At 43.0% G+C, this 15,056-nt stretch overlaps 1 protein-coding gene across 2 annotated transcripts in view; it reads right to left on the reverse strand.

Annotated features, from left to right (window-relative positions):
- Nucleotides 1-490: 490 nt before the first annotated feature.
- Nucleotides 491-15,056, reverse strand: part of wscd2 (WSC domain containing 2) — a 50,961-nt gene continuing 36,395 nt past the window's right edge. For both annotated transcript variants that reach the window (XM_030104619.1, XM_030104618.1), the window contains 7 exons: nucleotides 12,412-12,526; nucleotides 10,065-10,249; nucleotides 7,775-7,896; nucleotides 7,516-7,690; nucleotides 5,792-5,956; nucleotides 5,508-5,708; nucleotides 491-2,339 (listed from right to left, as the gene is read on the reverse strand). In XM_030104619.1, the coding sequence (XP_029960479.1) occupies nucleotides 1,987-2,339; nucleotides 5,508-5,708; nucleotides 5,792-5,956; nucleotides 7,516-7,690; nucleotides 7,775-7,896; nucleotides 10,065-10,249; nucleotides 12,412-12,526 (1,316 nt within the window). In that variant the 3' untranslated portion in view covers nucleotides 491-1,986. The remainder of the gene's footprint in view (nucleotides 2,340-5,507; nucleotides 5,709-5,791; nucleotides 5,957-7,515; nucleotides 7,691-7,774; nucleotides 7,897-10,064; nucleotides 10,250-12,411; nucleotides 12,527-15,056) is intronic.

Genomic DNA, 15,056 nt, shown 5'->3' on the forward strand with positions numbered 1-15,056 from the left:
AGTTCATTGCTTTGTCGTTTTTTTTTTTTTTCTCCATATAAACAGACTTCAAGCACTTTAAAAATCTTAATCAAGGCTCTCTCTATTGCATTCCTGTATTGTGAGACGCATGTATCACAATACATCATCTTTAACCACATTTCCACTGTGTTGTCTTTTTTACCCTTTGTCTGCGCAACCTGGTCTGAACTGTGAAACTCGGGATGATGGAAACTTACTTCCATTAGTCAAATCCACAGAATAAAAGCTGAGCTATGTCGGCGCTCAGCATTAATGGCAGATGGTGGAACAACGTAAATGTAGGTCATGGTGTATCTTATGTAAAGACTCTGAAAGCTAAGCACCTGTATTTAACTTACTGCATTGTGACTTAGAGACAATACAGAATACCGGCGATTCTTCTGAAAGCACTGGAGGAAGAAAAAAAACTAAACAAAACAAAACAAAACATAATTGAATTTAATTCACTCATTTATTGGGCCATTTTTATTCCAAACCATTACATTCATTCCATAAAAAATACATTCAAATGTGACACCTGTCCAATAAGTGCCTCCTTTACAATTGAAAGCCAAGAGCCAATAAAGTTTAAAGCATGTGTTAAAAATAGAAACAAGTCATCCTCGCTGCTTGTTGCAATACAAATATTTTCCATGTGTCAGCACACATTATAAAAATATATATATATATTATAGTGAAAATGGAAGTCAGTTTATGTTTGCTGTCTCTCTGAAACCAGTGTGTCTAGAGTGGATGTATCTTTTTTAAATATATATTATATCTTTGTATTTTTTAGCATATGGCAGAGCATATTGAGTACCTTTAATGAGACGTGCTGCTTATTGAATCTGAGCAGAATTTTTCCCGTTTCTCTTTACGAGGAGGAGTAAAATTATCACCAGCTTTAACGTTTTTAAAGCTTTTCTTACAACAAAGCGATTAAAGAGTTTTCACATTCTGTATGTTTTTTTTCTGTCATAAATAACTCTACAATTTTCTCTACGGCTAAAGATAACCTCCAGACTATCACACTAGCATAATGCTGAATTCTCCGTGATCTTTGGGGAAAAGTGTTGCACAGCGAAGTGCTTTTTGGGTTTTTTTTTTTTTTTTGCATCAGGTCCAGTGTTAAGAAAAACATATCTATGACCAGAATCAACATTTGCACTGCGCATCAGAGATAAATAAACCCAGAGGACTTTAATCCTCTTCTGTTCTGGAGTCAGTGCCTTCAAGAGGGATTAATCATCTTCTTAAACACCAGGAGCTCAGATGTGAATTTCTTACATCTTGATCATCAAAAATAGGAATTCATGAATATATAGTAAGTTTAATAACTTACAAAAACTTAGAAACACACAGTATCTTCATAAGGTAGTCATACCCTGCATATTGCATTATTCCCTCTAACAGAAAAAAAAAGATAGATCCTTCTTATCTTTGTATATAAAATAGTTCTGTGACTGTGATAGCAGCAAAATACCTAATGTCTTTATCCCCGTAGTAGTGATTTCTCTTTTGCACAAAATAAGCTCACACATCAAACTTTGCATTAAATATTCCTTATTTTTTTTTTGAATTCGATGGTTGTATTTCCCCAGCAGAGTCAGATGAGCTTCTGCACGCTCACAGTTCCTGTACCGTCCTCGTGTTAAGGCATGTGCTCATGCCAACACGGTACATGTGCATAGAGCAGAATAAGAAGTGCTTTTCATTCAGCGCAAAGAGAAAAACAAACCTCCCCGCCTCGACTAGGAATGCACGGAGCTGCTGAATTAAAAAGTCGAGTAAAAATCAACAGCGACAACTAAAGGGACGAATGAATTCACACTACAGTACCAGCCTAAGCAACTTCATTGAAAAATAATAATAATAAAAAAAACCTATAAAGTCCCATGATGCTATAAAACGTGGTGAGTTTGTTGAGAAAACAGTCAAAATAATGCAGGAAAAACAAACAAAAAGAAAAAAATGGAATCACATCTATCATCTTGGCTTATATTCGTCTGGAACCCCAGACATGTTCCTTTTCTTCAAGGCAGCGTCGACTGTTCTGATCAGCTCGTTGATGTTCGCTCGCATCTCGGTAGTGTACGGGTCGTACTCCAGCTTGCGAAGCCCCGATCTCTTGAAGTTCCCGTCCTTCTGGCCCTCGACGCAGAGCAGGCGGTCCTCGGAGACCTTCAGACCCAAAAACTGGACCATCCCCTTGAGCTGCGAGAACAGGTCCCTCTTCAGGTCCTCGAAGTGAACCACGTGGACGCTCTTCCCGTAGTTCAGCCAGTCCAGCGTGTGGGACGCCCACCACGGGGCATAGTTCTTCACAAATTCGGGCCACTCTGCAGGAAAAACGGAATGGAAAGATCTCTGCATCAATGTTCATTTTTAGATTTGTACCAAATACAATTCTTCATCTTAATTTGCTGCATCACACTGTCTGCATTGTATGATATCAAACAAAAAAATCTCTTGTTCTCCTTGTGGCCTCCTCTAAGAAAAAAACTATGTAATATCATTCAATCAGATGTGCATTTAGAGTTCCTGAGTGCGTCTTACAGTTGAGAGAAATGGGAAAAAAACAGCTTTTTATTGCTCTGTACGTGTGGAAGTGGCAGTTTTATCTTCCACCATTGCTTCAAGAGAAAATTTCCTTTCCAGCAGTTTAATGCAATGGGGGCCTTGAGAAAAATAAATAAGAAAGCAAAGTGTCTGTGAGGGGACTGAATTAAGGGGAAGTGAGAGTTCCAGCAGCACAACGCTGATACCATTCAGCTCGTGAGGTGTGTCGCAACGCACGCTGAGGTACTTTGAGTCCTTTCTTTCCTTGTCCTCGGTGAACATTTCTCAAGCGTCAGTCAAGCTGCAGAGGTAATAAAGAAAAAATCCTTTTCTTGCTGCTCCGTCCTCATTGATCATCTCCTGGCCCATAAAAGCAGCGGCTGGCAGGAGCTGTGCTGCATTAGATCGCATCTTTACTGCGCGAGGAGGCGCTCGTTAAAGTTTAAAGCCTGCTGAGTTGGCAGTGCTGTCTCAGACACCAATTATAAAGTCAACTTTAGTATCAAGGAGCAGGACTGAATATTACGTACGTCATCCGAAAACACAAGCGGCGGTGTAGAAAAGCAGAGGAGCCGCATTTTAGGACACGCCAAGCTTTTTTCTTCTTCTTTTTTTTTTTTTTTTTTCTGTCAAGCTTTGCAGAGAAATCAGATCCTAAAATAGCCTGAACTCTTTCCCAGAAGAGTCTGTTCTGCGGAGGGCTGACAGAATTTCAAATTCAGTTAGGACACTTGTGTTTTTATCAGCCAAGTTCTGACTTTGAAAAAAAAAAAAAAAAAAAAACCCAACGAAGATGTTTATGTAACAGTGAATCCACCGCGATGGGTCTGGAGAGGCGCGCCGTGCGCTTTGTGGAATGACATGCCCTCCAAACGAGCCACACACGCCCCTGAGTTGACTTTGTCGGGGCCGCACTGGAAGGCATCAGTGTCCGTAACATTATCCGAGCCCCGCAGTATCCCTTTGCAGAGGTGAGTGCATCCAATCTTACATGTTGGGGGGCCGTGTACACAATGTCACGCCGCCCATCAGACCGCAGCATCTCGCTGTATTCGAAGTGGCAGCTGTCAAAAAGCCTTTCTCTTTACTGACGTCGCCGCATCGTTTCCCCACCGACAGAAGCAACAAACACTCATTGGGACTGGCAGGCCAAATGTGCTGATGTTTCCACAAACAGAGACAACTGCTGGGTCGGCAATTCTCCAGCCCCTGGAAAATCGATTAAACCTCGCTGAAAGTCAGGGAGACGAGGCCGAGACAAAACCAGTGACCGTGCAGCAAGACGGGGGATTAAGTAGCAAAGAATTTGATATGCAGAAAGATGTTGTTTGGCCTGGAAACTTTCATTTCTTTGAGTATTTTCTTAAAAATAACCTGCTGTTCATCATCAGACGTGAGTATAAACTGCTGTGATCGACTGGCGACCTGTCCGGGGCGTGACCTGACTTCACACAGGGTGGGCCGCCACTGGCCCAAAGCTTGGGGTGGCGGGAGGAAACGTTAAATACCGGACGCAACTGGCTGCACGGAGAAGTGTCAAAACAGCTACAGAAGGAAAACAGTGATGAAACATGAACCAAGAGAGCACAAAAAAAAAACATATTTCTATGGTCTGTCAGAGAGCAACACGCATTTGCCTTAAGAGAAAGAGACAGTTCTCTAAGAACAACGCTGTTTCCCAAACAAGCCGACCCTGCATGGCTCAGTACACAGGTCTGAGCAGAACAGAAACAGCACAGATACAAACTGACTCCCCTAAAACTTCACCCCAGAATATGTAACTAAACACAGAAGCTGTTCACATTGCTTGATTTGATTTTTTTTTTTTTCTTACTTTCACAGTCTTTCCCCTCAGTGTTTTGATTTCCACATTGTTCTCTGCTCTCTAAGGCCACTAATTATAATCCAGGATTTTTGTTTTTCTCACATGCACCAGTGTTTGGGAACTTTTCCTTATATAACCGGTGCCGTCTAAAAAAAGGCGGATCAGACTTTCTGGTGTTAAAAATTGTACCATAAATTCCACAAATATCGAATAAAACAACCTGAATCACTGGAAAATGGTTCACATTTCAAAAGATTTTGATGGTTATAGTTGTCTTTCAGCCTCCTGGCGCTCCAGATCTAACAGACCATAATACAAAATGCAATTTTGTTGTATTTTTTTTAGTGTGGTAGAAGCATAAAAAATACATTCTTTATGTATCGGCCAAAGACACTCGGGGAAAATAAAGTTGTTCTACATCTCAAAGCACACATTAGTTTCAATGAGCATCATAAAAGGTAATTTAATTTAAATAATTATTTTCAATTCTGCGGTTGATCCTGTGACTTGTGCTCATTAGCACGTCGGCACAGCGGCTGTGAAGCTACATCACAGCGGCTCATCAAGTCGTAAAAAGGCCTGAAACAAAGAGAACCACAGCAGCTGCTGAGTTCATCTACCTTGCATTTGAAGGTTCGTCAATTAACGGGAAATACTTTGTTTGCAAGAGCATCTTCTCTCCTGGGAGGTCTGCTTTCACCTTTGTTTTACTCCCAGTTGAAGTTAATAATATATAAATCACATGAAAGAAATAATAGGCAGACAGACAGTTTTTTGTTTTTTAAGCATGAAATACATCTTTCAGCTGATAAATACTTTCAACGGTAAACGTCTGCAGCAGAGAAAATATTGAATGAGTATGATTTTCCTATTTTCACAGGACAGACCGGTGCATTTACCACTTCAGTGTGGGATGATGAGTGTTTATGTAAGAAGACTTGCTCACAGGCATGACTCAGGCTGGTGGGATCATTGTTTCACTTCTCGAAAAAGAAACCTGGATCGGTTCCAGCGTCATGGGAATGGTTTTATGAGTTAAAAAAAGAACATGCTCAGCCTCATCGGTTCGATGCAGACAGCCTCAGATTTGCTAATGTCCTACACCGACTAGCTGGAAGCTCACCTTTCCCCCTCCAGTGGGCCTGCGAGGCGAATCCAATGTGGCCGCCATATTTGCGGTTGAATTCGGCCATCAGGGCCTTGTAAGGGTTTCGGATCATGAGGATGCTGGAGTCGAAGGCCTCGATCTCCTTCCTGCCGCTCTCGTGGGTCTTGATGCAGATCGTCCTCCCGCTGCGCCAGTGGTCGCGCTCCCCTTTAAATCCTGCGAAACCCCACAGTCCGTCATTTTAACCACATATTCACGAAGGAACGCTTGTGATTCATGTCACACGCGTTACCGCTGACCTTTATTGTAAAGGGAGCCGTCGAAGTAATAGCTGCCTGTGTAGAAGCCGGTGGCGAGCTCTATGAGGTGGCGAGCCCACGTGTTGCCCGCTCCGGGGAAGCTGGCGAGAGCCACCAGCTGCTTGGCACGCCTGGCGAGAAAGTGTCGGTCCATGCAGCGGTTATCTGACAAAACACAAAGAGCAGCGGGGCTGATTTATTGATCTGTGGTCTATAGGCTCGGCGACAGGTCCGCAGTAATAAACTGGAAGCTGCTCGGAGACTTTGACTGCTTAACGGCGCAACAGAGCTCAACACAAACAGTGACTACGAGTTCAGTCACTTCCTGGTTAATATCAATGTTTTTGTTTTTTACCAGTAAAGGCAGCAATGAAATAACGCTATGTTGAAACTTGGGAAGACAACAGAAATGTCATTAGACAACTGGAAGAGGAAGAAAGGTGGGTTTTCTGCTGCGTGTGGGTGAAAACAATTCCTCCAACTCCTCTGTTAGTGACGTCAATGTGGGTGAAAATGCTGATGAGTGTTTTAAAAAAAACAAACAAAAAAAAAAAAGTACTGTTCTACATCAAACGGCATGTTTTTCACTTCCTGCTGCAGCTTGTTGTTGTGTTTCTCCAATTTTTGTTTACTGGGCTTCCTCTTTTTTTGCTGATCTGAACTTTTAATGCCAGTAAAATCCAAGCGATGCTGGAATAACTGAAAAAGGAGTTGGAATCTCCCACATTTATGAAATGAGACTGTCAAGGAACCATTTATGTGCGCACTGTCTTGACCATAACACTGCAAAGCACTGCGCTTCAAAACATTAATTTTGAAATTAAATAAGGAACGCCACATTAAAGTGTAAAGTCTGGGTTTTACTGTCCGTCCGCTAACGCAGCGCTGGAGGTGGGACTGCTGCCCCACACGCTTCCTCTCCGCTCCATCACGCCTGAATGAAACAAATGAGGTGTTATCAGGCCTCTGCACAGCTTGTTGATGATCCACTCACTGGAAACGGGAGCGTGGGAGCAGGGGTGCGTCTGAAACACGCGGGGCTGTGGAGCTGCAGCCCTCCACAAAGAACCGTAATAGCGTCTGACAAATGAGGGCCGGAGCTCCCAGACGCCAGTCGATTGTTTAGCGCTTCACGACGTCCACGTTCGTTTTCCTTCCCAAGTAATTGTGCTCCACATTCACGGTGGCTTCCTTTTGTATATTTAGTAAACGGTGGAATGGATTTTCTGTTTGAGAGGATTAATGCACTTTGGATCTTTCTGGTCTTTTTCCGGCAGAAATATGTTTGTACCTGGAACCTCGTGAGCAGCTCTGAAACACTTCTTCTACCTTTGAATTATTTCAGCCTTTTCTCGGTGCGTTCGCTTCTCAGCCCCTGTTTTTTTTTAACATCCTCTTTGAAGCTTTCATCATTCTACATGAAGGCTTCATTCAAAACACAATGAATCTCAATCTGTTTTTAAAACACGTGCGGCGCCGAAGCTGATTGAACGTTCACCAAGAATTACTTCTGAAATGCGTTGAAAGAGTCTGAACTCAATGCAATTGCCATTAAAAATGTTCAGGCTGAGGCTGTGAGTAGACAGTTTGACGTTGAAGGTGTTTGATTTTAAATAGCATGTGTAGGAACAAAGGGAAAAAAGAACAAATCCAGTCAGTCTGAGCTTTTTCCTGCACACAGGCTGTGGCTCACAGTGAAATTCGCCGTCTACTGCCGTGTTTACCTTGAACCTGTGTCTGGTACACCACAAAGTACTTCTCGTTCCCGCAGCTCTCGAACTCCTCTCCATGGCAGCGCTGGAGACACATGCCCTCGTCCTCCAGCTCGTGAAGGGAGAAGCGAGGGGTTGGGAATCCGCAGTAGCATCGGTCTCGAGCCAGGACGGCCAGCGATTTCTCCTGAAACACGGCCGCCGTTACACACCGCAGACACACTCGGGCATCGCGGAGTCGCGCGGCGCAGCAGAAGCACGGCCAGCTCACCCTCTCCGTGCACAAGTCCACACACTTGTCGACCGACATATTCTGTATGACTGCGCTGAAAGGAAGAGCCAGCGTGACGTTGTCCGGCCGGTGGAAACACCCTTTGAAAATGGCACTGCCGTCTGAAACAGAGAGAGAGAAAAAAAAAACAACCCGGAATGTTTCTGAACAGGAGGAAACACAATATGCTGCGTTTTCACGGTCACTGAGCGGAGCGTCCATCAGATTGGCCTCGGGCCGCTGACCCCTGATGAACAGATCCCACCGGGGCTCTCCTCCGGTCTGCCGAGCCCCCGACCTGCCAGACAACTGAGCCAATAGCGGCGCTCACTTCCCCGTAGCGCGATGATGACCTTCGACCTCTGGTCTCCTCTCCGGGCTGACGGACAGATGAGCCATATATCACTGCAACTGAGACGAGCCGCTCTGCTCCTCACTTGAACTTGTTAGTTTATCTCTGAAGCGATAATTCATAATCTAAGTTTTAATTCTAGTTCATCTGGTTTTTCGTTGCTGCAAGTGTCTCGACAGATAATTACAGAATTACTGAGAGATAATTTGTTTGCTGCCGTAAGGCTTCTCCTGGTAATTAAACAAACTCGTCTGAGAGGACAAAAATAATGATTTCTCGCAGTGCGCCGCAGCTCTGATGGCAGAAGACTATTGTATGTTTTAAGGCACCGCTTAAGGAAATCCAAGCAGCCGGTTCACATTTATTTCAGACTGTCAACATGTCAGCAGCTCCGCTATACAATGCTTATGAATCTGTCCCCGTCTTCCAGCAGACTGTGAAGAATTAATAAAAGAGGGAGAGAGCCGAACTCTTCCTGCTTTTTACTGTCACACATACCACGGTGAAGACAGCTTGCCTCCAACATAGTCGAATAAAATATGCAAATGGCGCTGTGCATCTGTCGCATTCGGTCCGATTAAAGTTCACACTGCCAATGCCAGCACCCGACAACACTGCTGAGCTGTTATCAGTTTTTTTTTTTTTTTTTACACTTAAAAAAATAACTATCAGCGCTGTTAAGTCTGAGGAAGGATTGCACCCTGGGCAAATTAGCTCAAGGCCTGTGCATATGTGTCATGTTTTATTTACATCTGACCTTTTTCTGTCCTTTCTTTTTCCCCCTCAAGTTGCATTTTCAGTGCGGGTATACCCTGCATTTCACGCTCGCTGGTAACCCTCAACGTCTTCATCTTTCTGTTTTCATTTGCTTTCCGGCTTCAAATCATAAAATGCATAATTTCGTCAGAAATCATAATTGGAGTCTGAAAAATGAAACTTTAAACTGCCAATGCATCTATGAAGGTTCATCACAGCTGCTGTGGAAAGCGAGAGACGCTTATATGTGGCAAAACCCACAAAACAGCCACATCAACACATTTCCTTTATTTCCTCTGAGCTGGGCTCACATGACGGAGATCGGGGTTAGAGGTGACAATGCAAACATGAAGAGCTTGCACAGCAAACTGATGGGAGGCAAACACGAAGGGCACAAAAGCAGAAATGAAAATAATAAACAAACGGCCTCAGTGGAGGAATTGGAAGCTATAGACCACAGATTGATCATGAATGTCTTCATTCACCATCTTAACTTCTTCAGCTTTCATAGACCGTTTCTGTGAAATGACTGGCACGAAAGAAACAGGAAGGAAAAAAAAAGGTGTTAAAACTTACTTCGCCTCATCGCTGGGCCTTTTTCAAGATTTCACAAAAAAAAAAAAAAAAAAAGACCACAAAAACAGAACAAACGAGGCCCTCAGATGCTGTTTTACACAGAACATCTCATCCCACATTGCACGAAATGACACCAGGATATTAGCAACCTCTTTTCACATCTCATTAGCAAATCTTTTTCTTTCTTTTTCTAAACATTTCACTTTTCCCCACCAGCAGGCAGCGGGTGTTTAGGATGCAGACCACGGCTGTCTGGGTGTACGTAGGTAGAACAGCTCTCCTGGGGAAGAGGTAAACACACAGAGCTGCCTGCTCCCAACTGCGGCAATAACTCAAAAAAGCACCCAAATCTTTTTTTCTTCTTTTTTTTCCCTTTTGCTCTCAGAAACCAGGTTTGTTACATTTCTGGATCAAAACAGCCTCAGCGGATACAAACAGCCGCACTCATGTTTTCAGCAAGGAGGAGAAATTGATTCAAAATCCTTTTTTTTAAATCAGACTTTGGATTACATGCACATGTTTTATCAATACTATTGAATCTAAAAAGTTTTTGTTTATTGCAGCCTGTAAGTAACCTATGGGAGTTTCATGAAGCTGGGGACTCACAGCGGCGTGCCGACTCCTGGCTCAGCTCCAGCCTGTAGATGGACAGTCTGTTGGCTCCTCCGCACAGGTTGCTCTTCTCTCCTTTACACTCCATGTTACATTCGCTCTCCGACGCGTTGGGAGCCTGGATCTTGTGACCGCAGTAGCACTCGGCTCCAAACTCCAGGCCCGCATACATGTAGCCCCTGGAGGAGAGATGGCAAGACAATGAAAAAGAGATTATGATCGTTCGGAGGGGGGGAGACGAGAGGTTCAAATGAGTGCTCTGAGTCTTCATTATGTTTCCTAATCCTTTGCGGGCCAATACAGTTTATCCTTTTGAGCAACTGGAGCTCTAATCAATACAAACAAACAATACACAAAGGGTGTTGAGGCTAAGATGAAAATACATGAAAATATTGCTCCAAAATAACTGCTCTCTCTCTCTCCCTCTCTCTGTTGCTTTGGTAGTAATGAAAGCTATATATGACGCAGGCCTCTGAGACAAAGCCAATTATAAATAAGTGTAGTAAACTGGGAAAATAAATCACATAAGGTCTCCTCTTTCCTTCCTGTTCATGGAGGATTTGACTCCCAAGAGGCCTTTCAAATGCAATTAGACGTCTAACACACCTCTCGCGCAGGACGGATCCCCTGGGCTGCCAATCATACTCAAACCTCTGTGCGCTTCTGCATGTTTCCCCACATTTGTTTGTCTGTTTTTATTAACCCACCGCTTCCAGAGAGGAGACGGACAGGTTGCGAGACGGGGAAAGGAGAAAAGAAGCTGAAGCGACGGATATTTCTCCGCTCCACTCTGAATCAGTGATGGGTGTAATTCAATGCATTCGATAGAGTGGTATTCCTCTGGGAGGGAGAAAGGAGGTGAGAGGAAGATGGCGAGGTTGCCGATGGAGGGAGCCGCAGCGCGAGGAAAGAGAAAATAACTGAGAAAAAGAGAAAACCGAAATGCTCGAAAAAATGGAGCATGCAGAAAAACTCAAACATGGACTTTCCCTGCCATAGATTAAAAACAATAATAATACATGTTTACGCCAGTTAATATACCTGTGACTTTAATTACAATTAGATAAACTGTAATTGAGTTTGTGGTTGTAAATTTACTTAAAAAAATGCATTTTTCAAGCTAAGTATCAGGCAGTTCTTCAATATTTCAGTATGGTTTTCATTGTACTCCTGTTACAAATGTGTGACAAGGTGACAAATCGTGCCTGATTGGATGGTTGTACTGCGGATTCCTGTGGGGGCCCCTGTTATGACAAGTGAAACGTGAGCCTGCTTCGCAGCTTTCTTTAAGTTTTGAATGATTTGGACACCGTCAACAGCCCGAGAGTTATGGTTCTGGGAGGTCTCCCTGTAAAATCCTGTCAGCCGCTACTGGATAAGAACATAAAGACCAACATGATTTATTTGGCATTTATTGAAAAATAACTGAGAGGATGATCTGCACAACCAAAAACATGCAGCAGAAAATCAAATAGTGCACAAATATATGCAGAAACTAAGATTACATTTGGACACATAGCGTTCTTGTTTTATTCCTGCACAATAAAACTATTCACAGTACACAAACAAGAGGTTAATGTGTCCAGCAACTCATGCTTGCCTCTGGCAAAGTAAGAGGTTTATCTTTCTCTGGTTAGATGGGGTTCAGGCAGGGGCAAGGCAGCATGTTCTTCCACAATAAACTTCTTATGGGACCCTGACCACGGTGCGTTTGGATAGAGGTCTACCCCGCACTACTCACACTGAGCTGTTGTCTAAAATAAGGTCTGTCATGAAGAAGGTCGAGCCAAAAATATGACAAACAGACCCAAACAAGAAGTACAAAGAATGTTTTTTCTTCCATCAGTATAGGTTTTGTTATCATTTGAGTTAGAGGCAAAACAGCCCCTCCTCAAGATCCAGTCAGAAGCTTTCAGTCACAGCGCAGTCACACGCCCTTCTCCCCACAAGTCAAGCTTCTTTTTCCCCCTGAGCTCAGACACTGTTTCTAATGTGAAGAAAGGAGAAAAGACATCAGAATAAGCTTCACTGTGGGATTTTTTTCTCCTTCAGGTTAATTGTATAGATTCTCAATATCCATTAACTTATTTATTTGTTTGTTTACTTACAGTATTTAATCATCTATCAAGAATTTGAAAAGATTCTGCCGGTTTGCAATTTGATCATGAAATGTATCCACACACCACAAACCAGGAAGTGTGTCTGGGAAGTGGTGTGACCGTCAGGTTTTTAATCTTCACGTTAGATCTTCTGCTGTGTCAGTACCCACTTCACTTAACACACACAGACGGCAAAAACCAAAAGCACATCATTAACATACTGCTTATAGTTCATAGCTTACCTTTCTGCGCAGTTGTCCTGACATCGAAAGACAGTCATTTTTTTGTAGTCAAAAAAAGAAATTCCTCTCAGAGCTCTTCTCTGAGTGTCGTCGATGTAGCAGCCAATGTACTTCGCTGAAAAGGCAAAGAAAGACATGACATGAATATATGTGGATAGAGAAAGACCGGGACACACACACCTGAACACTGTTCCGCTTAATCTTTTGAAAAAACTTTTAAAAGTGTAAATTCATATATACATATACATATATACATATATATAGTTTAATTGCATGAATAAATTATACATAGCAGTGTCTTCTTCTTCTTCTTCAGGCTGTACTACGAACCAACAGAGCATAGAAGGCGTCCAAACTGGGGCAGAGTGCTTATTTATTTATAAAGACACACATCCCCTTCTAGTGGTCTGTAACTGTAGTGGCAGGCATCTCGTTGCATTTTTCAGAGGTGTGTGTGTGTGTGTAGGGGGGCTGGGCTGCAGTGAACCACTGTGCACAGAGATACAGTGACCCTTCAACAGCTTCTGGTCTCTTGTTAAAACAACATTGTCCTGTTTAACCGGACTACACAGCCTTCTACCAACAAGCCTCTCGCCATCTGTGCCATTACCGCTCTGAGCCTCTGTTATCTAAATGAGGGAAGCACAGAGTCCCCTGCATTACTTTAATTGTTATAGTCTAAAGGCCTGCGTTTGAGCAGCATGTGGTGAGCTGCAATGAGCTGTAATCTTCCTCCTAACTATTGTTGAGCTGGGAAATAATCTGCTTTCTGTTGGAGGGAAGTGCTGACTTAAACAAAGCTGCAGCTCTGGTCTGAAAAGAATATTTTCTGTTTGGCATTACACAGCAGCGGAGGATGAAACTGCAGATAGAAGTGATTGTGCTGCTGGTTTTCTTTGTCATTTTGGCATTCTTTAATGATGTCCTCGGGAGTCCTATCAGGTATGCTATTCCACCTGCTTGCAGCAGGTCTCTCATTTTATGCATTTGTGCCACTGCACCAACACGGTACAAATGTGTTTATGTGGTTTACAGTAGTCTGCATCTGCTATGTTCCCCCAAAATTAAATTCACAACCTGGAAGAATGACCGCATTGGGTGTTAAATGGGAGAAGGAGGGGTGTGGGGGGGGGGGGGCTCTCTTAACACGAACATAACAGGCTTCTATAGACAGTCAGGACTGCAGCGTAATGAGTGATGCTGGATGCATGAGAGCAAACGAATGCTTTGAAGACAGTAATTATGCCATCAGCGTGTTCAGCTGCAGTCCCGGGAGTTTGGTGTTTGAGAAAGAGCAAGAATGGGAGGGCAGGAGAGGGACTGAACCAGACGGAGGGAGAGGCCCTCATTTGATCAGATAACCTTGGGCTTAAGTGTATCCTGTAAACAGCTTCTTTTTTTTTCTGTACTTAAATAAGGAAAAAAGCTTAAACCTGTACTGGTTGGGGGGAAAAAAAAACACACCGTCTTTTAATACTCTGCTGTCTAATACACAGCCGTCCACTATACTGTGACTCATGGGGTTTTGTAATAGAATAATTTATTTATTTTCTTCTCTGGCTTGACCTTCTGCACACTCACAGATGTTGGAGTCCTTCCCAGAGTAGAGTGAGTTAAAAATCTGTCGGACAGCCTCCACATTTTGTCATCACACACACAAACACACACACACACACACACACACACACACACACACACACACACACACACACACACACACACACACACACACACACACACACACACTTTTTCTTTGTATTTATGGAGGGTTTCGATCCTCCACCTGCCTCCGTGACACTCTGGACAGAGTCCAGAAACCCACCACACTCAAAACAAGCTGCAGTGAAATTCTGGAGTTATATATGTTGAGCTGGAGCCTATTTTAGGATTTCATGGATGAATAAATAGAAACCAGAATAACATGAGCTCATTTAGAGTTGTCGCCATGCCAACGCAGAGACGTCCAGATGTTTATCGGTGCTGACCCGACTGTTTCCTACAAGCGGAACATTACAGAAACACTTGTCTTAAACATTGTGAATGAGTTATATCTGGAATTATTTGTCATTTGTTGTTGTAATTTAGCTTCAGAGTGTGGGGCGGACTTCCTCTGGGGGGCGCCAGGGAGTTCCAGGGAAAAATCTAGTGGCCAAGGGGATGCCTTAGCAGGATTTTTACATTATACAGAGAATGGTGGAGGGTTCAATTGTTATTTATTTTTTTAAAACATATAATTTTATCACTTGATTTTTTTGCTAGTGTCATTTTCATTCCAAGCTACATGAGCATGATTGTCCTGCGAGACACATTTGCTATGGAAAAGCGTTTTAAATCAGAACACTGATTACACAGCGGTTAAACAACTGTCTCTGGATGTGATCATTATTTATTCAAGCATCTATATAGCATGAATAACATGCTATGAATACATCCGCTCACATGTACATGCACATGGCTGTCACTATTACAAAGAGTGACTTTATTTCCAGTTTGAGAAACCCAAATTTCTCGATCATAATTTGCATTTTCCAGATGAATGAAAGAGAAGTTTTAACATTAATTTTGTTTTTTGTCCCACACACTGCAGAAACATCCAAAAGCTTCTGACACCGCCCCGTAACACAGAAGAAATACAGTTTTTTCTC

The sequence above is a fragment of the Salarias fasciatus genome, chromosome 12 (assembly GCF_902148845.1).
Source record: "Salarias fasciatus chromosome 12, fSalaFa1.1, whole genome shotgun sequence".
In the NCBI taxonomy this organism is placed as follows: Eukaryota; Metazoa; Chordata; class Actinopteri; order Blenniiformes; family Blenniidae; genus Salarias; species Salarias fasciatus.